The following is a 27223-nucleotide window of genomic DNA, read 5'->3' on the forward strand; positions in this document are numbered from 1 at the left end:
CATATTTCAAAATAGATCATGTCTTTGTTCCAGTAACTTCCTCTTTTGCTTTTTTTCTTTGTTGTGCTCTATTGGGCCAATGTCTTTTCCTGTTGGAACAGTGCCCTCTTCACATGCTATAAAGGGATTCTGCAGATGTAGTTATGTCCCCAAATTAGTTGACCTTAAGAAAGCGACATTATCAATGTGGTCCTAACCTAATAACATGAGCCCATTAAAAGCAGTGTCTCTGGCTGGTAGAAGAAACCTCTAGAAAAGAATGCAACTTAGCTGACACTTTGATTTCAGCCTTACTGAGAACCCAGACATGCTGTGCCCAGACTTCTGACCTACAGATCTGTGGGCTAATAAACGAATGTTGTTTTATGCCACTAAATTTGTGATAAATTATTACATAGCAATAGAAAACAAATATACGCTCTACTGCCCATACCCAGGTAGACTGCTCCCACCCTCTGCCCTTGGTACCCACCAGTAAGAAGCCTTAGGGGAATGTAAGGTGGTTTTCCCTCTCCAGCCCTCCCCCAACTGTGGTTAGTATGCAGACTACCCCCTGTTTCACACGGCTGGACTGAGGCCAAGACAGGGCTCTGCCTCGCTCTTCCTCCCACATCTCATGTGCCCGCTAAAAGTCTTTGGTCTCTTTAGTGCAGTCGTGAGAATCACTGCTGTAGTGATACCCCATACTTTCCTACCTTTGGATGCTGTTTCCATTTTTTAATTGTACTTTTTTATCGTAAATTAAAAAACGAAGAGCATCTTTGTTCATAAAACTTTGAATTTTGGCTGGTTTTCTTAGGATAAGAAATGCTGAGTCAAGGCGGATGAACATTTTTAAGGCTCCTGACATACACCGCCAAAGTATTCTAGAGACTCTACCCATCTACCATCCCATTAGTCAAGTATGATGCCTAAGGTTATTTTATCTAAGCTGAGGCAGTGGAGATTTTGGGTCAAAGAATTAGGAGATATTTCGGGGGAAGACCCTCTTCTCATTTTACCTCTGAACTCTCTCCCCCTTAGGGACCCATCTTCACTCCCAAGCTTCCAGTCGCCTAATGGGAACCTCTACCTAGAAATTCCAAAGGCACCCAAACTTGATATGTCCAAAACCAAATCATTTCTGTCACGTTTCCACCTCTTTTCCACTGAAATGCTCCAGATCCAGAAAACTGACCTATAGCTGTGGCTGAGACCACGGTGGTAACCATGACGATAACCATGGCAACCAGATTCCCTAACGAAGTCACACGGAGTGCAGACATGAAGTAGGAGACACAGAGGGACGACAAGCCCGTCCTCTCCCGCGTTGGGCACAAAATGGGACATTTAAGGGCATATACACGACAGCGCCTGCGCACCAAGGCACGGAACGAAAGGGTGACGAACATACTTCACGGAGCTTCGCGAAGCCCGGAAGTCAAGGCATCGGCGGCTGGTGCAGAACCGCGGTTTCGGTTCCGGGAGTCCGGGTTTTTGTGCGCCCAGGCCTTGCTTTCGCGCCCGGCTGGGGATAACTGCGCAGCCGCCGTAGGGCGGGCCGACCGCCAGGCGCGGGCGCGCGAGCGGGCGCGCAGGCGTTTGTGCGCACGCGCCCTCGGATGCGCGTGCGCGCGTATAGTCCGGGAACTGGGAACAGGAAGCAGAGGGGAAGGGGTGGGGTTGAACCCGGGTCTCGCGCATGCGGGCGGCATACAAAGCATTTGGCGGGTTTTTCCGGGCTGCTCAGCTCTAATCCCGTCTTGAGATGTTCAGTGGTGGCTTTTAGGAAGCTGGACGTTCTCCGCAGGAGAACGACTTCTCAAGATTTCTGCTCTCTTCCTTCAGGTGTTTGGGGGCTTCAAGAAAAAGAAAACGTGTTTCTCCGTGACTGACGGCTGGGGCCTTCCGACGGCCTGAGGTCTTGGGCCATTTGGTCACTCTCCGTCTCGGTCCCTCGGAGGGTGAAAGGATCAGAGGGACCTCGTCCTGCTCATCGATCTCCACGCCTGTGGGTTTCTTGGCGTCAGGTCGGAGCTGGGTGGGCCCGGCGCCGGCCCTCCTCCTGGGTCATCATGGCCGTGTCCGCCCAGCTCTTGGTGGAGGAGTTGGAGATCTTCGGCCTAGAATGCGAGGAGGCTGTGGTTGAGAAGTGTGAGTCCCTTGCCCCCTCCCTGGACCCCAGCCCAGGTTCACGCTCCCGCTCGGTTCCGAGGTTCACCTCCCTTAGATGGGGCTTCTCCGTGTTTGTGAGATGAGTTAAACTGAGTATTGAGGTTTGGGATGTGAGGACTGTGAAACGCTCACAGGGTACTGCGTGGATTCCCAAATCAAAAATAAGAATATGAAGAGGGATTTTAAATCGGCGCAGTCTCACCGAGTTTGGAAAATGCTTAAAGCTCAATAACAAAGCAAGAGATGTTGGGGTTTTGAAAAGTAGCTTTTTATTCCTGGCTCCTCCCTTTCCAGCCTACACCTAAACTTCTGCTGAAGCATCACTTCTCATCAAAACTGTTGGTGCTCTGTGCAAATATGAGTCCCTTGAGGTGGGTTCCTAAAATTGAATTTTAGCTTTGGAAGGAACTTTAAGGAGCTTGTCAGCTGTTTACAGATGGAGAAACAAATAAGGAGAGTTAATTGCCTGAGCTGGTCTGTGAACCAGGTCTCCTGTGCCCGAGTCCGGTGCTGCATTGTATTGGTCCACCGTATCGGTCAGGGTCTGGGGCAGTGTAAGGAGTTGTTGGAAGCAAAGTCTTTGGAGGTGTGGACAGTCTCAGTTTTAGAAGCAGGGTGATTGTGCACCTGCCTTAATCATTCATCAGCATATTGAACTTCTTTTTTAATATATAAAACCAGGATGCAAACGTGGTAATTTATGAGAGACCAGAATACTCCAAGTTTTTATCTCCAGGGCATTCTCTTCCTAACAGGAGACTTGAATGAGAAAGCCAATCATAGTCAGAAATTTATTTGGTGAGCCTGAAATCGAAACAAGAGAATTTATAAAGGCTTCCATCTCATGTAGGACTACATTGGCAGTGCTGTTGGAATTCTAGACTTGGAATTCATAATTGCTAACCTCGCTGGGACTTTAATATTGCCTGACAGTCATACCATATTTCCCTGGTCTGTTCACCCTGAGTCTCCTATGATTATTCGTCACCTGCCGCGCCTTTAACGACCTTCTGTCCCACTCTCACTCTCAGCCGACGAACTTACTTCCTGTTTTGCTGAGAAGAATAGAAGGAATTAGAAAACTTCTTTAAGCTACCCCCATTACTTCTTCCCACTGACCTGTGTCTGTGCCATATTCCTTGCCTCCTCCCATTACAGTAAATAAATTCTCCATATTCCTGGCAAAAGCCACATGCTCCACTTGAGTCCTAAATCCCATTCCTTCTCCTCCTCAAGGACATCACTCTAATTATTCTCCCCTTATTTTCCGTTTTTCTCTCTATAAGGTTTTTTTTCCTAATAGCCTAGGAATGTGACTCTTAGACTCCCTCCGTTTAAATACTCCATTGTCCCGCCTTCCCACTCCAGTTATCTTCTCCCAATTACAACAAACCTCCTCCTCAGGATTACCTGTTCTTCAAATTTTTCCTCTTTAAGCCCACTTCAGTCAGCTTTTTCATCCCCACCACTTCACTGAAATTGCTCCTCTCAAGGTCACCGACGACCTTCACCTAAAGCCAGGGATGCATTTTCAGTCTTCGTTTGAATGAATAGCAGCATTTGATGCCATTTATCGTGTCCTCTCCTTTAAAACACGTTTTTTCTCATAGCTGCTTGGATGCTCCTCCCAGGTGTTCTCTACCATGCGCGTCACCTCCTCTCAGCCTTTGCGGATTCACCCGCACCCTGAGCCCCGAGATGCGCTCGGCTTCTTGGTGATCTCACCTGGTCTCCTGGGTTTACATTCATGTGTTTGCTGATGACTTCCAAATTATATCTCAGCCCAGACCTTTTGCCTGATCTGCGGGCTGGTCTGCCTCCTAGATGTCTCCAGCTGGATGTCTCATTGGCGTGTAAACTCCACGTGTCTAAAACTAAGCTCCTGCTTCCTCTCCTCATAGTTCCTCCTGCTGCCTCCCCAGCTCAGTTAACTGCCCCCTTCCAGGTGCTCAGGCTAAACCCACAGCATCATCCTCGTCGCCTTTCTCTCTTCACACCCCATATCCAGTCAGCAAATGCCACTGGCTTTACCTTCAAAGCGTTTCCCACCTAGAGTCCAACCACTTCTCCCCCTCGTCCACTGCCACCACCTTGATCCAAGCCACCATCATCTCTCACCTGGACTTTGCCATGGTTCTCTTAATTGGTCCCCCTGATTCTGCCCTTGTCCCCTTCAGTCTGCTTAACACAGCAGCCAGGGTGACCCTGTTGAGTGGAAGTCAGATCGTGTTACTGCTCTGTTCAAACCCTCTGGTGATTTCTTGGCTTGCTCAATAATTACAGTGGCCAACGGTCTGCACCCCCTTCACCCTTTCAACTCATCTTCTGTCGCCTCCTTCCTCAGTGCATCCCAGCCCCAGAGGCCTTACCGATCTTGCTTCTCCCTCAGGATCTTTGCCTGAAAGCTCTTCCCCTCAACACTGTCTGACTCGCTCCTTTACTTCCTTCAAGTCCTTACTCAAATGTCACCTCCTCGGGCTCCCCTGGTGGCGCAGTGGTTGAGAGTCCGCCTGCCGATGCAGGGGACACGGGTTCGTGCCCTGGTCCGGGAAGATCCCACATGCTGCGGAGCAGCTGGGCCCGTGAGCCATGGCCGCTGAGCCTGCGCGTCCGGAGCCTGTGCTCCGCTATGGGAGAGGCCCCAACAATGAGAGGCCTGCGTACCGCAAAAAAAAAAAAAAAGTCACCTCCTCAATGAAGCCTTCCCTAATCACTGGGTTTAAAATTGCCAGCCCAGGGCTTCCCTGGTGGCGCAGGGAAAAAAATTTTTTTTTAATTGCCAGCCCCTCCCCCCACTCCCCCACCCCTGTCCAAGCTTTATTTTCCTACAAAGCACATTTAATTGTCTAACGTATGTCTTTTACTTATTTGTTTTATTTTTTCATTTTTTTAAAATTATTTATTTTTGGCTGCATTGGGTCTTTGTTGCTGAACGCGGGCTTTCTCTAGTTGCGGTACACGGGCTTCTCATTGTGGTGGCTTCTCTTGTTGAGGAGCAGGGGCTCTAGGCGCGCGGGCTTCAGTAGTTCTGGCATGTGGGCTCAGTAGTTGTGGCGCGCGGGCTCTAGAGTGCAGGCTCAGTAGTTGTGGCACGCGGGCTCAGTAGTTGTGTTACACGGGCTTAGTTGCTCCGTGGCATGTGGGATCTTCCCAGACCAGGGCTCGAACTCATGTCCCCTGCATTGGCAGGCAGATTCCCAACAACTGAGCCACCAGGGAAGCCCTACTTATTTGTTTTCTGTTTCCCCTCCATAGTGAGCTGCGTTAAGGACAAGGGTGCGTCTCTTTTTGTTCACTGCTGTGTCCTTGGGCCTCGAACAGTGCCTGTCCCTAGTAGGTGCTGAATAAATTTTGATTGAATTTAAGTAGAGGATTATTTTCACTTTTCAAGATGAAAGCTGCAAGCAATGAACTAAGTTCTTACGTGTCTAATTTCCCCCTGCAGTGATAGAGCTGTGTGTTCTGTATGGACAGAATGAGGAGGGAATGGCTGGCGAGCTTATAGCCTTCTGCACCAGCACACGTAAAGACTGCCTCACCTCAGAGACCCTAAACTCTTTTGAGCATGAGGTAAGAACAAACTAAAAAAAAAAGAAAAGAGAAGAAAAAAGAACAAACTGTAGGCAAACTGATAACGTAACTCTCCGTGTCTACTCAGTCGGGAGACAGTGCACTGTATTGAGAAGAGTGTGGGCTTTGGAGTCGGGCCTGGATTTCAGTCCCAGTGTGAGCTTGGACCAACTAACCTAATGGCTCCGAGCCTCAGTTTCCTCTCCTCTCAGTGGTTCTCTTGCTCTGTACTTTTTATGGTTATTGAATGAAATAAGAATGGATGTAAATCACCTAAAACTGTCTTCAACAAATAATTGGTGTTAATATTAGAACTGTTATGTGTTGAAGGGAAACAGTCACAGGTAAAGTCTTTAATTTTTGGTCTATCATGCATCTTCTGCATTCTTCCTTTGAGGAATTTTATATCTTTGATTATGTTTCAAATGCCCATTATTACCTCATGGCTGTGGGGAACGCCTCCTCTATTACCTGACTATGGAATAATATATTCATTATCTTTTCTTCCTCAGTTTCTGAGCAAAAGATTGTCCAAAGCCAGGCTCAGTGCCTCCAAGGACAGTGGGCACGCGGGAGCCAGAGACATCGTTTCCATACAAGAGCTGTATCCTTTTCTGATCAAGGCCTTTGCATCAAACCACATATTGTATTTCATCATTTATCTATCGTTATTGTTGTCACTGCATTATTGTTATCTGTTGCATGTATAATTTTAGAAACAAGCAACAAATGTAACTAATACTCAGGTTTCTTTTTTGATCAACCCTTGCCTTAGATTTTGGGTGGAAGTTTATTGTTTCTCTTAACCAGTGTTCTTAGAATTGAAGTGGAGGAGGAAGAGGAGACCCTCTTGAATGCTTACACCACACCCTCTAAGGTGCGTGTGCCGTGTTTGGAAATTGCATTCTACACATAGCATTTTTTTCTTTAGTCTAAAAATATCAGCACAGCGTTTGAAGTTCTAAGGGAGAAAATTCACCACTCATACAGTTTCCTGCTCTACTTCCACTTATGCATCTTCCTTTCCGATCACATGCATAGATGTTTATGCGTGATGGCAGTCCTCGTGGACACATGGTTGTCCTGCTTTCTTCAGTTATCATATCATAAAATTTTTATAAATGCAATTTCTCCATAATTACTCTTTTTTAATGGTTGCCTAATTTTGTATCAAGTGGACTGTAACTGAATGATCCGACTTGGGTGTTGGACCCCAGTGTGAGAGGTGGAGTAGGGCAGTGGAAAAGCATTGCCCTCCATGCCTGAGTCAGAGACCTCGGTGACCTTGAGTGAGTTGCTTTTATCTCTCTGAGCTGCCTTTTCCTTTCCTTTAAAATCAGGATCCATTCATTCACTTATTGAGCAGCTACTATATGCCAGGCACTGGGTGAACTGGTGAATGAAACAGGTTTGGGTGTGCTCTGCCCTCAAGAAGCTGGCAGCCAGCGCTGATAATATCTCCTATCTCAGAGGGCTTGAAAATTAAATGAATGTGTAAAGCGCCAAGCCCAAAGCAATGTATTCAGTAATATCAATAGTAGTTACTCTTTATAGAAAATATGTTTGTGGAAATCCTTAACCAGGGAGTAAGCCTTAATCTTTCAAAGTAAATTACATTGTAAGAAAGGAGGTGAATAGTTTAGGTGCGCCTGTCCAGAGCAAGAAAGCGAAAATGTTCACAGTGTTCTGCAGGACTGACTCATGGTAATTCAGCTCTCAGTAGACTGATGCATAAGTCAGATGCCAATTTACTTAATTTACTGTTGACGTATACACCCTTCTGATGGCTGAAATACCATATCAAGGACACCCCATTCCTGCTACAAAAGTACCTAAGAGGCTCAGTCACGGATTAAAATTTGTGACCCTGGAATCAGAGCTGAGAGAGTTGGGTTGAAATGAGCAAACAATTTGAAATATGTGTCTGAAGCTCAGAGGAGAGGCAGAATGGGGCTGGGCTAGAAACAGGAAAAATGCTTAGAACAGTGCTCACCACACAGAAACTGTCAGACATCAGTGGCAGCATGATGACAGAGTCAGAGCCAAGCCTTGGCCTTTCCCACCCAAACAGTGCCCGTGTCAGATCTTAGGGGCAGCGGTGCCCCTGTTACAGAGGTGAATATGTCAGTGGTCTTAGCTTGTCACCATTAAATATTTGGCTTGTGCAATTGACAGCTACACTTTTGCTCCCATGCTCACCATAAATCTTGGCTCTCCACATGTCCTTCCTGCCAGGGAGAGATGCATTCGCCTGAGGATTTGAAGTTCCCATGATGTCGGCATTATGATTCTAATAAGTGAATAAGCTGGCATCCTTGGCTACAATTTGGGTTCCTGTGTGGTGTGAGGATATGCTCACCCCAGGATGTGAGACTGTGGTCCCTCGGTATTTCTCATTACAGGTGAATGAACTGGCACGTAGTATTAGTGAGTCTCCTGAGCTTGGTTAGAGGGAGCGCACCCCCAAGGAGCGTAGCTGGAGCTGGTTTGCTGACACAATCAGGTTTCACCGCAAGGTCTGAGGATGAGAGCCACGAGGCTCTGCTCTCTCCCAGAGTCCCATCCTCTGTCCATGTCCTGGGAGACCTAGAGTTCTGTAGCCCACTGTATATTGAAGGGTCTTTGGGGGAAATAGTTTGAGAAAATATATCAAAACTATAAAATCTTTACCATCCTATGGCCCAATAATCGTCCCTAGTAAGAGTCTCCCCTAAAAAAATAATCCAGGGCTTCCCTGGTGGCGCAGTGGTTGAGAGTCCGCGTGCCGATGCAGGGGACACGGGTTCGTGCCCCGGTCCGGGAAGATCCCACATGCCGCGGAGCAGCTGGGCCCGTGAACCATGGCTGTTGAGCCTGCGCGTACGGAGCCTGTGCTCCGCAACGGGAGAGGCCACAACAGTGAGAGGCCCGCGTACCGCAAAAAAAAAACAAAACAAAAAGACAAATCCAAATTCTAGGAAAAGCTGTGTGTGTGAAAATGGGCATCTCAGCATTATTTATAGTCACCAGAAATTACAAATGCACCCAGAAATAGAGAAGTAGTTAAGTAAATTATTGTATATCAGTTCAATCAACACAGCTACTAAAAAGGATGAAGATTGTGACAATGTGGGAAAATGCTCATAATTAATATAGAGCAAAAAATTCAGTGTATGTATTACTTAAGTGAAGGTTCATATTCAAAATAATATTACAACTATTAGGATTTTTTTAATTGGAAAAATATTGAAATACTAGGAAGGAATATTTTTATTATTTATTTTTTTTTTTTTTGCGGCACGCCTCTCACTGTTGCAGCCTCTCCCGTTGAGGAGCACAGGCTCCGGACGTGCAGGCCCAGCGGCCATGGCTCACGGGCCCAGCCGCTCCGCGGCATGTGGGATCCTCCCAGACCAGGGCACAAACCCGTGTCCCCTGCATCAGCAGGCGGACTCTCAACCACTGCGCCACCTGGGAAGCCCTAGGAAGGAATATTTTTAAATGGCTCTTGTATAAGGGTGGTAGCATAAGGGTCTTTTTAAAATCTAGTTTCCATTCCAGCTCCTTAATGGTGGTTTTGAATCCTTTCTCTCCCATCTGTTCGTCGTCACCCCTGTAGGCAGCTTTGGTGGCATAACTTAAACCTGCAGCCAGGAGGAGCCCAAGGATAGGGGAATGTCTGCAGACTAGCTGGCCGCCTGGTTGCCGTCCAGGCAAGGATTTTGTCATTCCTCAGCCACAGTTGGTCGTCCCAGACTCTGGGGAACAATGGATCTCGGGATTTGGGGGTTTCACCCTCTGCTCTGGGTATCTCTGGATTCTTGATGAGCAAAACCCAGAAAACAGAAGTGACCATCAGTGAGGCATTTGCTAAGTCCTCTCCAAGTATGAGCTCACTCGTTATCTGCCTGGAGTCACTCCCTTCTTTAATTTTGAAAATGCGTGGTAGACTTTGCCAAAATAAATAGTAACATGGTCCCATCCCTTGTCAGGAAAATGTGTCCACGCAGGTCAGAACCGTATGCATAGCAAAACTCACAGCTGTTGTAAAGCAAAGAGAGGTGGGGAAGGAAAGTGAACACGCGAGTGATTTGAGAGGACAGATCGCCTGCTTGGCAATCCTTTTTGGGGAATGTTGGCATTTGTTTCATAATTGCCTCCCAAGTGGAGACATGATACTGATGAATACTGGGTTACAGTTGACGAGGATTTCTCTCTGAGATTATACTTGGAAAATGGGGCCTTAAGAAGAAAACCAACCCTATCCTATCTGTGCCCTTCATTCGGGCACCGTTCTCCCTTTCTTCCTAAGGAACTGTACACTTAATTAGCAGCCTGGATCTAGAGTGACTGGGCTCTTTTCCTCTTTTGTTTCTAGGGTTCTCAGAAGCGAGCTATCACCACTCCGGAAACCCCCCTCACAAAAAGGAGTGTGTCTACTCGAAGCCCCCATCAGCTCCTGTCACCATCAAGTTTCTCTCTAAGGTATGGCTCATAATTAATTCAGCTGCCCAACAGCAGGCCTGCCCTTCCCTTTCTCTGGTTTCTAGTGGCGGCTGACACTACAGCATGGCTTAATGAATATGAGTGGACTGTTACCTCTGCAGTGAGCTGGCTGGAAAGCCTATGGCTCTCTGCCCTCCCTGCTCTCTTGTCCTGTGTGGAAAATTACTGTTTCTTACGGTAATTAAGGGAACTCACTTTCTACCTGCTTTTCTGTGGCTCATTTCCTAGATCAGGAACTGATATCTTCTACTGAAAACAACCTGTCTATTCAGAAGTTGGGAGGCCTTTGAGTCTTGCCAGTAGAGGCAAATAGGTTTCCACCTGCTTCTGTTAGTTCGTGTGTTGTTGGGTTTTTTTTTTAATCTGAAGTATTTATTTTTAAAAAAGAAAAGCACGTATCTTTGTTCATAATGTTGCGTAACCTGTTCTTTGTCCCTCACTCGGGTTACAATTAGTTTCTGAGAGTTTTCTTGTCACTGTGAATCTACACCAGCTTAATTGGTATTTTATCCCTGCTGCCACCTCTGCACATAAATCCACAAAGATCACATGTGACTTTTGGAAATCCATAAATGACATGTCTTATGTGAGAGAATTCCATAGATGAGAGCGCTACTGAGGAGGAGAAAGGCGCTGCCACATCAGGATGAGGCAAAGGAACAGTAATGTTAACCAGTTAGGGAAACACTTGGCTGCTAGGAGTCACTTCTTCTAGACGGAGCAGAGCTTAAGACTTTCTAGCCCTGTCACATTAGAAAGGAGATGATAGGGAATTCCCTGGCGGTCCAGTGGTTAGGACTCGGTGCTTTCACTGCCGTGGTCCTGGGTTCAATCCCTGGTCGGGGAACTAAGATCCCGCAAGCCACGCGTCATGGCCAAAAAATATTAAAAAAAGAAAAGAAAGGAGGTGATAGCCGTCATTCAAGCTGAACGGTGGTTGGATTCTGAGGGACGATTTGACTTTAGTGTGGTCCACTCCTACTTTCGGGAGTTCTCAAACGGGCTTCCGAAGTGAGCTTTCCAGACTTAGAAGGGCATCTTTGGATGCACAGAGATGGTTGGTGTGGTGTACAGAGATGGTTCTCATAGGTGCTGGCACCATGACAGCAGTTCTATCCTCTCAACAAGCAAGGCTTTGCAACTCGTAGATCTGTCTACGGCTGACGCCCTGTGAGCGACTCCCTGCATTAAAGGGCCGGCTGTAACGCCCACCCCATGGAGCTTCACAGGGAGGAGCTCGGAGCAGTCGGCGATGTGCTGCCTAGTCATTTTTTAATGCACGCCATTTTTTAATGCAAACTGACATTAGAAACTGGCTTTGTAATTTATGAAAGTAACTTCTAAATTATTCAGGTAGAGGCAGCATTGGAGATAGAGGTAATTCATGAAGCTCGCTTTCTGTAGCCTCCCTGGGAAGGAGGAACTGGTAGCACCCATTGCAACGGTGCCCCCATAGAACTTGTTCCTGCAGAGTTTCGGAACATTAAATGAAGCCTGTTTTAATTGGACCTCTCTCTACGCCGTGTTCATGACCAAAGGGTTAGAAGACCTCGCTGTCCTCTAAGCAGATCAGCAATACCCGTGTGTCCTTGGAGGTGGAATTTATCAGTCAGTGAGTGGAAATACGAGAACTTGTCCGTTGAGACTCGGAGAATGGGAGTGTTTGTTCACCAGCTGACAGAACTTGTTATGCGTCCACCTGCAGAGACACTGGGGAAAGCTGATTCATTTCATTTAACTTCATTGCTGTTTCTACCTTGAACTGTGTCGTGAGGTCTTAGGTGTATGCACGGCAACTTTTGGCTTATCCACAGTTCCAGGCTCTGATGATGTTCTAACAAGCGCTGAAAATTCATAAGAAGAAAATAGTACTCGGAACTTGCTTTTTCGTCAATTCAGAGTTTGGGTTTTGTTTTACTTTGTTTAGTTTTAAGCCAGGAGAAGACCTTTTAAAATGTGTCCTTGCATCTAAACTCCTCTGAACACGTTTGGTGTTCCTCAACGCCCTCGTTCCTGAATTCCTTGAAGGCCCAGAATGTGCAACCCCATTAAGCTGGTTAGGTTTATAAACTGTGAGGCCAGCCTGGCGCTCCTCCAAATCTCCATTTTCAAGAGGCAGCCTCATCCCATTCCTCTCTCCTTTTAGGTATGAACACACTAACACTAATGTCTTTTGCTTCCAATTAGTGCTACTCCCTCTCAGAAATACAGCTCGAGAAGTAACCGAGGAGAAGTGGTTACCTCCTTTGGCTCAGCACAGGTGATGTCTTGGTCCGGGAGAGAAGGAGCCAGTAACATCAGCGTGAAGGTCTTGGGGTATCCAGAGCCACTAACCGGGAGCTACAAATCCATGTTTCAGAAGCTCCCAGACATTCGAGAAGGTAATTGTTTTTCTCTTTGAAATTCTGGAGGATATAAAACCACCGGGAAGGGTCTCGAGTCAGTAACAAAGCTTCAGCTAGGCTGGTAGAACAAGTTTCAAGGTTGCCTTTGATAGATGTCCTCCGGGTGCCCCTATTAGTAAAAGGATATGAGCTGATAACTCTCAGTATTTCTCCCAAATCACGTCACTTTGCTAAAGAGAAAGCACATAACCATTTCCCAGTAACAACCACTTGAACTGTGTAAAGAAAGCCAATTAAAGTGTTAAAGGAAGCAAAGACATTTATGGCTTCTTCCTTGTGAAGAATGGAAGGCTTTCCAGGTTGGGCTTGGCTTCCTCTAAACCTCCCTGACGACCTGAGTGAGAGGAAGGCTAGGGTGGGAGCCAGACTGACTCTGGGATTGTGCCGCGTGACCCCCTGTGGCCAAATGGAAGGCCGGGCTCAGCAGCCCAACATCGGGAAATTGGCTCGGCCTTCAGAAAGTTACGAACTGGCCGGTGTCCTAGGCACCCTTCCTGCTTCTGTAAAATGACTGACTTTAATGTTTTACAAGGTGCTATGTTTTCTCTTCTTGGCAAGTAAAATGTCTTAAACACACTTTCTGCCCTCTGGGATTTCAGTTCTGACCTGTAAGATAGAAGAACTTGGCAGTGAGCTCAAGGAGCATTACAAGATTGAGGCTTTTACTCCTGTTCTAGTCACAGCACAAGTAAGAGTTATTCTAATAATCTTTCCTGAATGATATTGTTTTTTTAAATCGATGAAAAAGCAGCCTCCTGATTCCTTTTCACTGATCGTCTACCTTCTAGTTAGAACATCTATCTGGGATGAATTTGGTAAAATGGGTTATAAGTGCTCTCTGGTTTTGTGACCAGAGAAAATCATTTCCTTTGCACTTGTATTAGAGTCTTGCATGTAAACAAAGATTGAGGGATTCAAGCATTCAAGTATCAGGATATGAGGACAGCAGCAAGGTGAGGATCTCCAGAAACGGTGACTCACAGTCTCTCCCCTTCTCTGGCCTCTGTCATTAGGGACCAAGTGTTGCCAATCGTGTCTTTATGTCATAGTTTAATCTGGCACGTGCACCAGTGCTTTCTCTCTAGAACGTACTTTAAGGGGAGATGTGTTCTCAAAGATTCTTTATGGTACCTCTGTCATGTGTTTGCATTCAGAGAAGAATGGCCAGTTGGGGAAGATAGGCAAAACCATGTCATATAAGGAAGTTTTGGGGGAATTTGGGAGGAAGTAGTGGAGGGGAGGCTGGGATGTACGATCTCGTGGGGAAAGATTAGACTTCCTCAGTTTGCCCCCGGGAGTGGGAACAGGATAGAGGAAGCCACAGAGAGGGAAATTTCAGCTCAGTTTAACGAAGAACTTCCTGTTAAGAGGCACTCTGGTGTGTGGTTCAGGATATGGCCCTGGAGCCGAACTTCTGGGCTTCAAACCCAGGCTTCTCCCACTGTTTGACCTTGACTAAATTATCTAACCTTTCTGTTACTGGTTTTTCTCATCTGTAATATGGATGCAGTAATAGCATCCACCTTCGGTTGTTGTGAGGATTAAATGAGTTAATACACGTAAGCCTTTAGAACGGTGCCTGCTGTTCAGTGAGCTCAGTAAATGAGAGCCTTTGTTAACGGTTATCCGGGGGTGCGGTGCATGGGCTGCTGGGGGTGGCAAGGGGGCAAGTTCCCCTTAACTAGAGATGCTCTGGCTCAGGCAGCCACTTAGAGGGGCTCAAGCATTAGGTGGTGGGCAGACTAGATGCCTTTTAAGGGTCCTTCCACCCCAAGGAGCCAGTGATGATGTTTGTGGTCACCTCAGGCTCAAAATGATGCCCCGACAAAAAAAAAACGTGTGTTGTTGTTTTGAAAAGGTCTGTGTCCCTCTTCATTACGTTGACCAGATTTTGAGCTCCTGTCCCAAAGACTGTCATTCTTATGTGTACCTTCGGCAGGAGCCCGTCACCCTGCTGGGCCAGATTGGCTGTGACAGCAACGGGAAGCTGAACCACAAGTCGGTGATTCTTGAGGGAGATCGGGAGCATTCCTCAGGCGCTCAGATTCCAGTGGATCTATCTGAGCTCAAAGAGTATTCTCTGTTTCCTGGACAGGTGAGATCAGGGGCGTCTCCCACTGGGCACGGGCGTGCTTGTTTGCTGCGTAGTGTGTGTAGAGGGCTGTGGCTCCAGGAGTGAGCGTTTCGTCGCTGGCCAGCTGCCCCTCGCTTTTGACGTCTGATGCCGTGAGGTGTAGCTGGAGCTCAGGCCCAAGAGGGGACACCAGTGTAGGGATTTCAACCTTCCCCCATATGCTCGGACCTTAGCTCTGGGATCTGCTGCCAGGTTCAAACCCCAGTTCCACCCCACAAGGCGGGTGATTACAGAGATATTACTAACCTCTCAAAACCAGAGTGTCCTTGCCTGTGAAATGGGGATGATAATTCCTACCTCACAGGAGAGGTAAAATGAGGTCACCCATGTAAAGTACAATTATTATTACGCCAACATAACCCCCTTGGTTTGTTTTCTAGAAAAATACCCCCAAGTTTACAATTACAGAATGAGAGTAGCTGGACAATACTTCTTTTTTTTCTGGCTACGTTGGGTCTTCGTTGCTGCGTGTGGGCTTTCTCTAGTTGCGGCGAGCAGGGGCTACTCTTCCTTGTGGTGCGCGGGCTTCTCATTGCGGGGGCTTCTCTTGCTGCAGAGCACGGGCTCTAGGCATGCGGGCTTCAGTAGTTGCGGCACGCAGTCTCAGTAGTTGAGGTGTGCGGGCTCAGTAGTTTTGGCTTGCGGGCTCTAGAGTACAGGCTCAGTAGTTGTGGTGCACGGGCTTAGTTGCTCCGCGGCATGTGGGATCCTCCCAGACCAGGGCTCGAACCCGTGTCCCTTGCATTGGCAGGTGGATTCTTAACCACTGCACCACCAGGGAAGTCCTGGACAATACTTTTAACTCTATCAGAGTATAACTTATTCCAGACCTCCCGTTCATCTCCCCTGTGATGCAAGCCTGTCTGCTGCCTGTCTTTCAGGTTGTGGTTATGGAAGGAATCAACACCACTGGTAGAAAACTTGTTGCCACCAGACTCTACGAGGTACCGGTGTCCCCCCACTCCCCCCCGGTTTGCTGCAGGCAGTGTATGCGGTTCTGTCTGTCCTAGAGCCCGTCCTTTGTAAGGGCCCAGTTATTTGCTTCTCAATTCTCTGTCTATAGAGTGGGACTTACCTCTAGGTCAGGGCCTCGCAAACTGTTCCCCTAAAGGGCCAGACAGTAAATATTTCAGGCTCTTGCAGGCCGTATGGTCTCTGTCACAATGTCAGCTCTGCCATCGTAGCACAAAGGCAGCCATAGGCAACCCGTAAACCAACGAGTGTGCTGTGTGCTAGTAAAAGTTTACTTACAAAAACAGGCGGTAGCCAGATTTGCCCCATAGCCCGTAGCTTAGCAGTCCCTGCTCTAGCAACAATCCTCCACAGATTTCCAGAGGATGCGAGGAGAAGTAGCAGGACCCATCCTCGCCCAGCAGGACCTTGATCCTACAGGCACCTGCTTTGCTCCTGCTTTTTGCTGGGTGTTTTATGAGTTTAGCCGTAACCTTGTGCTACCCAGGTTTCTTTGCCACTCAGTAAAGAAAAATGGCAGGACCATCAACTCTGTAGGCTTTTAGCTCCAAGGGGCAAGACACCCACAAACACACCACCATTCAGTGCTCACCGCATTCCTGACCAAAGACAGTGCCGGGGGCAAAACCTCACCGTAGCTTCTCTCCTGTTTGAAGGGCGTGCCACTTCCGTTCCATCAGCCCACTGAAGAGGATGGAGGTAAACTTTGCTTCAAACATTATTTTGCTAACAATGCGGGTGGAGGGTGGTGGACAAGGGTACAGGAGCGCAGTTCCTCAGGCCCCAGGGAAGCTACACGAGCTGTTTGAGAGCACCATGCCGGAGCTCCAAGGGCGACTGTGGATTGGTGGGTTCACTGGCCCTTTGTGGAAGGCCAGGGGTCTGGGCCTACATGGCTTTGTCAGCGTTATCGCCTGTGCTCTGACTCCACAAGGACTGTCGTTTAAAGACTAATGTTTAACAGGTATTTGAAGGTAGCTTTGAAAAGGGAAAAGAACAGCTATTTATTTATTTATTTAAATTTAAAAAATTTTTTTAAAGAGCAGCCATTTTTAAAAGAATTTCTGTAAATGCCATGTGATACCCTGGACTAGATCCTGGAAGAGAAAGGGGACATTAATGGGAAAACTAGTGACATTTAAATAAAGTCAGGAGTTAGCAGTAATATACCAGCATTAATTCCTTAGTTTCAACAAATGTACCATAGTTATATAAGATGCTAGCATTAACATTAGCGGATGCTGGGTGAAAGGTGTACATATGGGAACTCTGGACTATGTTTGGAACTTTTCTACAATTCTAAAGTTATTCCAAAATAAAAAATGTATTTAAAAATTAGGCAAATTTCTCAGAAAGCCTAGAGTTATTTGGTCACTAACCTAGATGGGAAAAGACGAACATTTTAATAAACTTTGCTTCAGAACAATTCCAAGCATTTTTGTAAGCAAAGCAGAAGACTGCTGAGGATTAGCAGGGAGATGGCTGACACTAGCACATTGTCAACACCCCCTCCACGTTAATATCGTGTGAGGTCATTCTTAGTGGCAGCCTGGAATCAGGAACGAAATCTAGGAGTTTATGACATTGCACATTCGCTCAGAAAATAAGTGTTTATGGAAGCAAGAGTGCTGGTACTGGATCGACTTCAGGTAACGAAGAAAACAGACAGGGCTGAAATGCCCAGAGCCTGAGCTGTGCCAGGGAAGCCTTTGGAAGCAGTTGAGTAGGTTGTTAACAGACAGTTTGTGAGCAGCGTCTGGGCTCACAGCACCCTGGGTGTGGACACACAGAATAGGACGTGAGCCTGGCCCTCCTGGCACTCACCGTTTACCTGGGATTGACGTCTCCTGTAGGCTCCTCAGAACCATTAGCTTTGTCCCCCACAGCAGCACGGCACTGCTGGGTGTGGCGAGTGTTACGCTTCCCCTTGAATTGTCTGTCTCAGTTGAGTTGTTGCCACTCTGGTAGGTGAATAATGGTCCTCATTCCTGGAATATGTTCCTGAACGTATTACTTTATATGGCAAAGGGGACTTTGCAGGTGTGACTGAGTTAAGGCTCTCGAGATGGGGATTGTCTAGGTGAGCTCAGTGTAATCACAGGGGTCCTGATAAGGGAGGGCAGGAGGGTGAGAGTCACAAAGATTAGAAATGTTAGGCCGCTGGCTTCGAAGGTGGGGGAGGGGCCATGAGCCACGGACTGCAGGCAGCCTCTGGAAACTGGAGAGTGCAAGAAAACAGATTCCCCTCAGAGCCTCCAGAAGGAATGCAGCCCTGCCCACCCCTTGATTTTAGGACTTCTGACCTCTAGGACTGTAAGATGATAAATGTGTATTGTTTCAAGCCGCGAAGCTTGTGGTAATTTGTTACAGCAGCCATAGGAAACTAATGAAACTGCCTGTTAAGAGGTCAGGGGGACTTCCCTGGTGGCGCATTGTTTAAGAATCCACCTGCCGATGAAGGGGACACGGGTTCGAGCCCTGGTCCAGGAAGATCCCACATGCTGTGGAGCAACTAAGGCCATGCGCCACAACTACTGAGCCTGCACTCTGGAGCCCGTGCGCCACAACTACTGAAGCCTGTGCACCTAGAGCCTGTGCTCTGCAACAAGAGAAGCCACCGCAATGAGAAGCCCGCACACCGCCACGAAGAGCAGCCCCCGCTCGCCGCAACGTGGCCGACAAAGACCCAAAGTAGCCAAAAATAAAATAAATTAATTAAAAAAGGAAAAAAAAGAGGCCAGGGATCTTTGGGTTTTGTTGTTGTAAGCTACGGGACCAGGTTCAGACTAACTTAATAAAAAGAGAATTTGTTAGGGGAAATCCAGGTAGCCCACAGACTGGACAGGTGGCTGGAACAGGCTTACAACACGGATTAGGGCTTAGTAACTCGAGGTGTCCAGGTAGCAGGGAGTCCCCCGCTGTCTCTTCCAGGCATCTCTGCTGGGGTGGGTCAGCGCCAGTCTTTTTCTGTCCTTGGGTAGTTCACCTTGAGATTCCAGAATCCAGAGGAGAGTGTGAATGGCTTAAGCTGGGTCCCGTACCTGCTCCTTGGCTAGGGGAGGACAGTGCACCTAATTTACAGCCCCCCCTGGTGGAGGGGGGCGCTTATGGAGGACAAGGCTGATTCTCCACAAGGAAAGCAGACGCTGTGAGGAAAAGGGTGCCCCAAAGCAATGGCCCTGCACCCCATCACACAAGAGTCTCCCGTCCCAAGCCTTGCACCCCAGCCTGTCATTGTGGACTCCTCGAGGTACCAGATTCTCCAGCTGCACTCACCAGCAGATGGTCCCTCACACCGAGCACTCAAATCTCGGCCATCCGGGCCCCTGCCTTGCCCTGGCTTCCGGCACACCCTACTTACAAGCGTAAGCAAAGTCGCAAAAAGGCAAATACCACAAGATTCCCCTCAGACGAGGTTCCTAGAGTCGTCAGAATCATAGAGACAGACAGTGGGAGGGTGGGGGCCGGGGGAGCAGGAGTTGGTGTTGAACGGGAACAGAGTTTCAGTTTTACGAGATAGAAAGAGTTGTGGAGAGGGGTGGTGGTGATAACTACACACCATTATGAATTTACTTAATACCACTGAAATGTTTACTTAAGATCAGAGGGAATCCCCTGGAAGTCCAGTGGTTAGGATTCGCTCTTTCACTGTCAAGGGCATGGGTTCAATCCCTGGCTGGGGAACTAAGATCCCGCAAGCCTCTCAGCGCAGCCAAAAACAAAGGTTAAGATGGTAAGTTTTGTGTTATATGTATTTTACCAAACCCCCAACCCACCCCACCCCACAAAGTAAATGTTGGGAGGAAAACCATGTAAGCAAATGGTACTTTGATCAAGTCTCTCCAGATGCCCACTTCCCTACCATGACTCGTGCGCTGCTGGTAAATGTCTATCGAGTTCTAGTTGTTTGCATACTTTCCTGTCTCTGCCAGCAATGGAGGGTTCTTTGAGGGCAGGATGAGGTCTTGCTCCTCCTGGATTCCTGGAGTTGCACACGTAAGGAGACTCTCAGTGAATTGAGTCCCGTGGCATCTTTCCCTAATTGTCCTTTCTCCCACCATCCCAGCGTCCTCTCATCAGCATCTTAACAATCTTTTCTTTCTTAGATTCTGAGCAAATCATGGTCCTGGTGGCCTGTGGGCCATACACCACATCTGACAGCATCACATTTGACCCCCTGCTCGACCTGATCACCATCATCAACCGTGACCAGCCCGACGTCTGCATCCTGGTAGGAGGCCCTCCTGGGACAGCTTCACCCGGGGAGGCACCAGTGGGAGAACTGGGGGGTCGGTCTTAGAAAAAGGTCTGATGAGGTTCTAAATTTTTAGGATGAGTGTGGGACTCTCCTCCTTTTTAAAAATATTTTTTAGTGCTCAGCCTACACCTTTGGCGAGGTGAGGTGTGCGTGGAATTAATCCAAAAGCCCGAGCTGTTTTGCCGCCCCGCCTTGACTTCACAGCATCCCCACCTCTGTCTCTTACTCCAGTTTGTGAGCTCACCTCTTCTGAAAACTCACAATACAACTGCATGGAGGTAGATTTCCCTTGCTGGGTTGAGAAAGGAAAAAGCCCGGTATTGTAGGAGGCAAAACAGCTAGCATCCAGGCGTCAGGTCCTTCTGCCTGTGATACTAGCTGGGTGCCCCTGCCCCAGCTGCTGCCTGGCCCAGGCTGTACAGGTGGCCTTGGAGGGACGATGGACCCTGGACAGACAACTGCTAGGAGAGGCTATGTGAGGGCACTCACACACACGTGTGGTTCTGATTTGTTCTTTCGGTACCTTTGTTTCTCCCCTGCGGCTTTATCTGCAGTTTGGACCTTTCCTGGATGCTAAGCATGAACAGGTAGAGGTAAGTGACTGGGGTTGGGAGGGGGAGATACCGGATACTCACATTCAGTCAAGCCCCCACTGTTAACTTTCGTCTCTTTGAGTTTACCCTGCATCTGTAACAACCTAAATGAATCCGTGTGGCTGATCAGGAAAGCATTATCACAGGGCATTTTTAATAAAGGTACTGAATTTGAGGGCTTCATTTCACCAGAATACAGAGCTGTTTGGAAGCTGGGGGAAGGGGATCCAGATATCCGAGTCCCGGTCCTCCTGGTGTGCGACCGACCCTTGGTGCTGAGGCAGGTGCCCGCGGGTCCCGGAGGTGCGCCTGTGAAAGTACCTTCCTGGCTGCTACCCTCAGCTCCATGACCCACATCATCTTGCCATCCTTTGAACTTAAAACACAAATGACCCTTCTGAGGACATTTCTTCCCTTTGTCTCAGGAGGTTTTACCTGCCACAGAAAAGATTCCAAAACCCTCTTCTTCCTAGTCGTCCCCTCGGCTCACTTTCAGGAGGACTGATTCTCCGCCGCCTCCTTCCTGCCCCCAGCTAGACTCAGCTCCTGGAGCACAGAGGCCACTGTGACTCCTTCAGCTCCTTGCTCAGGGGCTGGCCCCCAGGGTCATCTGACAAGCGCTCAACAAGTGAATAAATGCCAAACGTCTCCCCTGTAAACCTGTCTCCTCTTTTCTTGCAGAGCTGTCTACTGACAAGCCCATTTGAAGAAGTTTTCAAGCAATGTCTACGAACGATTATCGAAGGGACACGAAGGTCAGAGTTCAAAATACTGGGCAGAACCTTACGCTTCCTAAGTTTCTCCAGGGCTTCTCATTAAGAAACTGAAACTATTCAAAAGTCGTGGTAGTTCCCATCCTTATAACCTTTTGAACTACAGAGATCAGATAGAACCCTTGAACTTCAAGTGCACAGATGCTGAGTGAGGAGGCGTCTTTGTAAAACAAAGATAAACACACTTGAAAAGGCTACACACACTTGCGCTCTTCCCTTGCTCGCTCTTTCCTTCCTTCCTCCTCTCACTCCCTTTTGTATAAACTCATATTCCACGGGAATCTTCCCAGGGTGGTGTTTGATGACTTACACCACAAAATCCCTTGTGTGAGTGAGTTTGGGGTGAGCCCAAGTCCTTCCCCGAGTCAGTGCTTCCCTCGTTTCATGGGCGCCGCCGGCTTGTATGAACCATCGTAGAAACTCACGAGGGTGGGGATCTTGAATGCTTGCCCCGGACCCTAGGGACGAGACTGGGAAAGGTCATAGCAGTGATGAGAAATGGGCAGTTCTAAATTGAGAGAAAAGCCTCTATTCCAGGAAGGGTCTAAGCTAGAAGTAGAAAGTTTTTCAGGAAGCTGACACCTCCGCTTCCTGTCCCTTCCCTCCAGCGCCAGGGTTTGAGAGAAATTGCCCTTGGTGGTGGATCTCCTCCTCTGGGGATCTGCCTCCCTGTAGCTGAGCTCATCAAAAACAAACATTCCCGAGGCTAAGCTTTTAAAAGTAAGTCTGTAACAAAGGTGGTTTTTAACACAAGATGTATAATCTTCTGCCCCTTGGCCGGGAGACCTGATCTCAGGCTTGATTAGCTGTAACTCTACCTTCTGGTACCAGCAGCACGGGCCAGTGTCGTAGGCCTCTCGGACTGGGGAAGAACACCCCCAACTGCCCCAGAGTCAGGGGGCATGAATCGTGCAGGTGACAGCCTTGCAGCTGGATCTGCCCCTCCCTCCCTCCAAGTGAGATAACATAGGTGCCTTCCCTCTGCCTCCCAGGTTTGTTGTGACCCTGAATGAGTTTGTCAGACCTGGAGGCCCCTAGCACTCCTCAGGAGATAAATCCCGAAACACTGGGAGCAGGGCTGGTGTCCCTGTTTTATCAGCCCTCAGATCCCCTCTGGGATAGGCAGGGACTTCGGGGCGGTGCCCTTGCGCAGGCTGGGTGCTTTTCGATTTGAGATGGGGTTCTGTTTTGGGTTCCTCACCCCGTATGGTATTGACAGCAGTGCTACAAACAAAGAACAAACCAGGCATTGTTGCCCTGGGGGTGAGCTCCCAGCACCACCAGGCACTTTCATCTGAGGCCAGTGTGTGCCTCGGGGAGAGGGGCTGCCCCACCCTTCCCAAAACAGTATAAAAATGGCCCTCCTTTGGGGGGAATTTATTTTTATTCTGAGAGGTCAGAAACGCAGAGCATTAAGCTGATTTATCAGTGAAAACCAGAGCCAGTGAGGAAGCACCTCCCCTCGCAAGAGCCCAGCAGAGGGGGGGGAGGGGCTTGAGGGAGGGGGAGCTTGAGGGAGGGAGCGGCTGCAAGGCCCTTCCCCACCGTGATGTATGAAGTTGTGCAATGCTCAGCATAGTTGGAATTTTCTCTCGGATCCCTCCCCCTGCAGCCAGCCTATAACCCTGAGCCAGAGGCCCGCTTCCTCCTTAACTGTTGCTCTGCCAAAGCCTGCACAGAAGCAGAGCGAGTCCATCTCTTAACGGCGGCCAGCCGTGCCTCCGCCTTCCTGTCCATTACGGACTGAGCCCCGGGGATCTGAAGCACAGACTGTCCCCTTCGGGTCACCCCCCGGCCTGTCTGCCAGACTTCAGCACCCAAATCCATAGACTTGGCTACTTACAGGGACTTAACTGTCAATGTCAAAGGGACTGTAGCTAATTCGCAAAGTGCCTTTGGTCTCAAGATTCTGAATTTCCGCTGCAGAAGCCTCACTTCGCGCTTTGAGCGGGCCTGGCAAACAAGTGACAGGTGTGACAACCGTCACCAACACCTTTATCCCATGTGAGAGGCAGCCACGTCCCTATACCTGCACAGGTGCCTGTACCTGCCTCTGGGAAGCCACTGCGTCTTAAGCAAGAGAGGGCGCTAGAAGTGAGAGCTATTGGTGGCTGTTAAACTCGCCCCAAAGTAACACTTTCCCTCTTTACAATAGACCCCACCCCGCCAAGGACAGGTTCTTTTCCCCCTTTCTTCTTCTGCGTGGCTGGAGAGGTTAAAGGTTGGCTTCTAGAGTTACGGGGTTTTTCTTCACTTACATCTTGTAACCCTAGAGATTCTCCTGCCTCCATCAAAGGAAATGTCTGTCATCTCTGCTTTTACTGTTGCAGTTAGGTATTTCTTTCATCTTTGTAAGACAGGCTGCTGAGAAAGAAAACCCAAGGGCGTTGATTCCCTGTGCGGGAGGGGTGGGCGGGGCGGGCTCTTGGCGAACCAGAACCTGCCGTGCCTTCCCCTCCCAGATCTGCTCAGCCTGCCGGGTCCCTCCCGAGGGAAGAGGCCCCCAGCCAGGGAGGCTAGTGACGCCTAAAAGCCACGTCTGTTCACACAGTGTGAAGAGTCAGAACTTTGGCTTCAGATCTGGCTCTGAGGATTTTCAGTCAAATCCTCGTCTTTCCTGCTTTCCTAGATCTCCGTTTCTTCTCCCCTTTTTCTACGAAACAGTAGTCCTCTTCCTCCCTCGAGTAGAACGTCATACGGAGCCAGGAGAAAGCGTGTCCTGGGAGAGAGCCATGAGCCCCATCCAGGTGGTTGTGTGTAAATTAGGACAGGTCGTCTCTCGTTCCTGGTGTCCCACGGGGAACGGCACCCCGCCTTCATAGGAGAGCTCCGTTCGGAACTTCTTCCCTGGAAGTAGGCTCTTGTGTCCAGCTCTGACCCTTTAAGTCTGTCACCCAGCTATGCTAACTCAGCTGCACTCATTTTCCTTCCTGTTCTGATGCTTTTTTTGGCAAAGTAGCTCCGGCTCACACCTCATCTTCGTCCCATCATTGAGAGACGTGCACCACGAGCCCGTGTACCCACAGCCGCCCTTCAGCTGCTCCGACCTGCCTCGGGAGGACAAAAAGGTACCAGCGTCCCCTCCTCGACCAGGCAGCCAGAGTCCAACGTGCCGAAGGCGACCCAACTCGTCCCGGAAGCAGAGGGCGGGGACGCCTTTGAGGCACACGTGCCTGCGTCTTAAGCTTCTCTTTGTAACAGGCAGGCGTGTGACTTACTGTCCGTTGGGTTGGTCCCCCTTTCACTGGTCCCCCCAGCCCTTGCAGACGCCCCATTTTCATGGGGAAGAAGTTTCTAGCTTTGGTGTGCAAACGTCTGTCCCCCCCCTTCTCATTTTAGCGAGTGCAGTTTGTGTCCGAGCCCTGCACGCTCTCCATAAATGGAACGATCTTTGGCTTGACATCCACCGATCTGCTGCTCCACATGGGGGCTGAGGAGATCAGTAGGTGAGAAGGGTTTTTCGGTCCCGCAGGCAGTTCCTCTGGATCCTGGTCCTGTCCTTGGCCAAGGGGTTGCTTGGCAGGGTTGAGAGGGCAGCCCTTAGAGCAGCACTTTCTGCCAAAGCCTTTGGCCACTGAGTTTCTCTGCACCCAAGGGGAGCGGTGGGATGCATGTGTTTCTGTTACCACTTGTTTCTGTGGTGTTTGAGACCCTGAAGGACCACATCCATTCTGTCTTTGCACTTAACTTCTAGTCATAGAAGTTCATCTACTTTTCTTTGTTTGCCACATTTGTGACCTAAACAAGATGTCCCTGCTTGTAGAGGGTGACTGTGAATTCACCCCGCAGGGTGTTCCCCCTTCCAGAACAGTGTGTAGCCCTGCGGAGGATCAGACACAGCCAGAAGTGTTGAGCTGAGGCTCAGCGGTTCACTGCTCGCATCGCCATGATGGGAAGGAGTGTGGAGCAGTTTGCGTCCTAGGCGAGAATGGGTGTGTGTTTGTTGGCTCCGGTTGGAGGAGCAAGGGTCACGCCGGCTACAGCTGGCCTCGCGCCGGCACAGACTCCACGTTCTCTGGCACGATGCGGAGCTGGTGATAGCCTGCCTGGCCCCTGATCGCAAGGGGTTCCTGCTCTTTCCCTTCTCAACCCAGTGTCCTGCTCAGCAGACCGAGCATTTGCGGGCAGGTCTTTAAACTTCCCCAGAGGTACCTTCTTGTCACACGCCTTGGCCGCGTCGCTTCTCTCTAGTTTAATAACTCCTTCCCGAGGAGAAACAGGCACTGATAAACAAGGTTCCACTTTCCGTTTCTTGCTTTTCTTCCTCTCCTAGTTCTTCCGGAACTTCAGACAGGTTCAGCCGAATACTCAAGCACATCCTGACGCAGCGGAGGTGAGCCTGCCCGACGGAGTAGCTGACCGTGAAGGGAGCGCTTAGGGCTCAGGGAGCTCTGACAGATTTGACCTCGACACCTTTCCCAGGCCACTACCAGGGAACTCCACCCTGGGATGACAAGCCTGCGTCCTGTCCCCTAAACACAGAGGAAAGGGAGAGACGGTCTGTGAAACCGTGGAAACCAGTGACATAGAGGAAATCCATCTGGGGAGGGGGGTCCCTGAATCAGCTGCCGCTGACTGTCTCTCTCTGTCTCTGCAGCTACTACCCGCTCTACCCTCCCCAGGAGGACATGGCCATTGACTATGAGAATTTCTATGCCTATGCACAGCTGCCCGTCACCCCCGATGTCTTCATAGCCCCTTCAGAGCTGAGATACTTTGTGAAGGTAGGTTTGAACTCCACCATTTCCCAGAAACGCCAGAACCAGTCTCAGAAAACAAATGTTAGTAAAGTGCGTAAGTGAGCAGCGCCCCCTCGCTGCCCTCCCCGCCCCAGGGCACGGCACTCCGTCAGCCCAGCCTGGGGGCGCCGGAGACAGGTAGGAAGACCCTCAAACCATGGTTCGCACCTGAGGCCACCTCAGGTGCCCTGGGCTTGCCTGCCCCCCTCCTGAATTCTGAGATGACCTCCAAGCAGCTCTCGGTCATTCTCATCTCTGCTGCCTGAGGCCCTGCCCGGGGATCGGGTCCCTCACAGGGAATCCACCTGATCAAGCCCCTCTTGCCAAACCAGAGCCAGTTCAACCTCTAGAGGTAAACTTTTTTTCATGTTGGGAAACAAATAGATCAAGTTTGTCTCCAAGTTTGGGAGCTTATTGTCACCCTGCCGAGTCATCTTCTTTATTTTGTTTCAGAGACTCAAAAGGTTCTGAGTTTTCTAATAATAAATTAGCATATTTGACTTAGATGGTTCTGTCGGCCTGCGTTTCCATTTTATAAAGTCCTCTTTAGGGTCTAATTGCTAGATGAGTCCAGCTTTTTCACATCAGTCCCGATGATTTTGGCCTTTCCAAACCCACAGTCTTTCTTTCCTTCCCCCAGGACATCCTTGGCTGCGTCTGTGTGAATCCCGGGCGCCTCACCAAAGGGCAGGTGGGGGGCACCTTCGGCCGACTCTACCTTAGGAGGCGGGCCGCGGGCGCCGAGGGCAGGCGGAGCCCATGTACTGCTGCCCAGGTGGTCAGGATCTGAGTCTCGGTCCTCTGTCATCCCCCCGTCGTGCGGGCCTCCCAGACACTGAGAGCCCGGGAGTAGACATCTGCCAAGATCCCACCCATGGAAGGAGAGGGGGCAGCCAGCTGGGGAGGACAGGGCTGCGGGCAGGGGGCCCAGCGGGAAGACCTTGGGCAGCTGGACCCCTACTCCGCGTCGAGCTTCTCTGGAAGAAGCTGTTGTTTCTTCATGGACACTAGGAGCCCAGCGAGAACTGACTGTGGACGCGGTGCGCTCGGGAAGGTCAAGGCTTTGCGATTTCCTACTGAGTCAGACATAGAAACAACTTTTGGAGATATGAAAGTAAATTCTGTGGCTTCTGAGTTTAA

General features: G+C 49.3%; 1 protein-coding gene across 4 annotated transcripts; it reads left to right on the top strand.

The window, feature by feature from the left end:
* The first annotated feature begins 1645 nt into the window (after positions 1-1645).
* POLA2 (DNA polymerase alpha 2, accessory subunit) lies at positions 1646-27223 on the top strand. Of its 4 annotated transcripts, none has more exons than XM_027090887.1 (18): positions 1646-2133; positions 5600-5724; positions 6237-6328; positions 6544-6601; positions 10082-10188; positions 12397-12590; positions 13214-13302; positions 14554-14709; positions 15630-15692; positions 16377-16419; positions 19827-19951; positions 20533-20571; positions 21253-21326; positions 24304-24412; positions 24684-24790; positions 25618-25677; positions 25942-26068; positions 26724-27223. In XM_027090887.1, exons 1-18 carry the CDS (start codon positions 2055-2057, stop codon positions 26871-26873), a joined length of 1797 nt encoding a protein of 598 aa, XP_026946688.1. In that variant the 5' UTR covers positions 1646-2054; the 3' UTR covers positions 26874-27223. The 4 variants fall into 4 exon arrangements, with proteins under 4 accessions (XP_026946688.1, XP_026946687.1, XP_026946689.1 ...); XM_027090886.1 differs by having other exon boundaries at positions 1690-2133; positions 24301-24412; XM_027090888.1 differs by lacking the exon at positions 1646-2133 and adding an exon at positions 2280-2525 and having other exon boundaries at positions 24301-24412.

Source organism: Aethalodelphis obliquidens, unplaced genomic scaffold, assembly GCF_003676395.1.
Source record: "Aethalodelphis obliquidens isolate GAN/ISIS:26980383/991018 unplaced genomic scaffold, ASM367639v1 scaffold69, whole genome shotgun sequence".
Classification (NCBI taxonomy): Eukaryota; Metazoa; Chordata; class Mammalia; order Artiodactyla; family Delphinidae; genus Aethalodelphis; species Aethalodelphis obliquidens.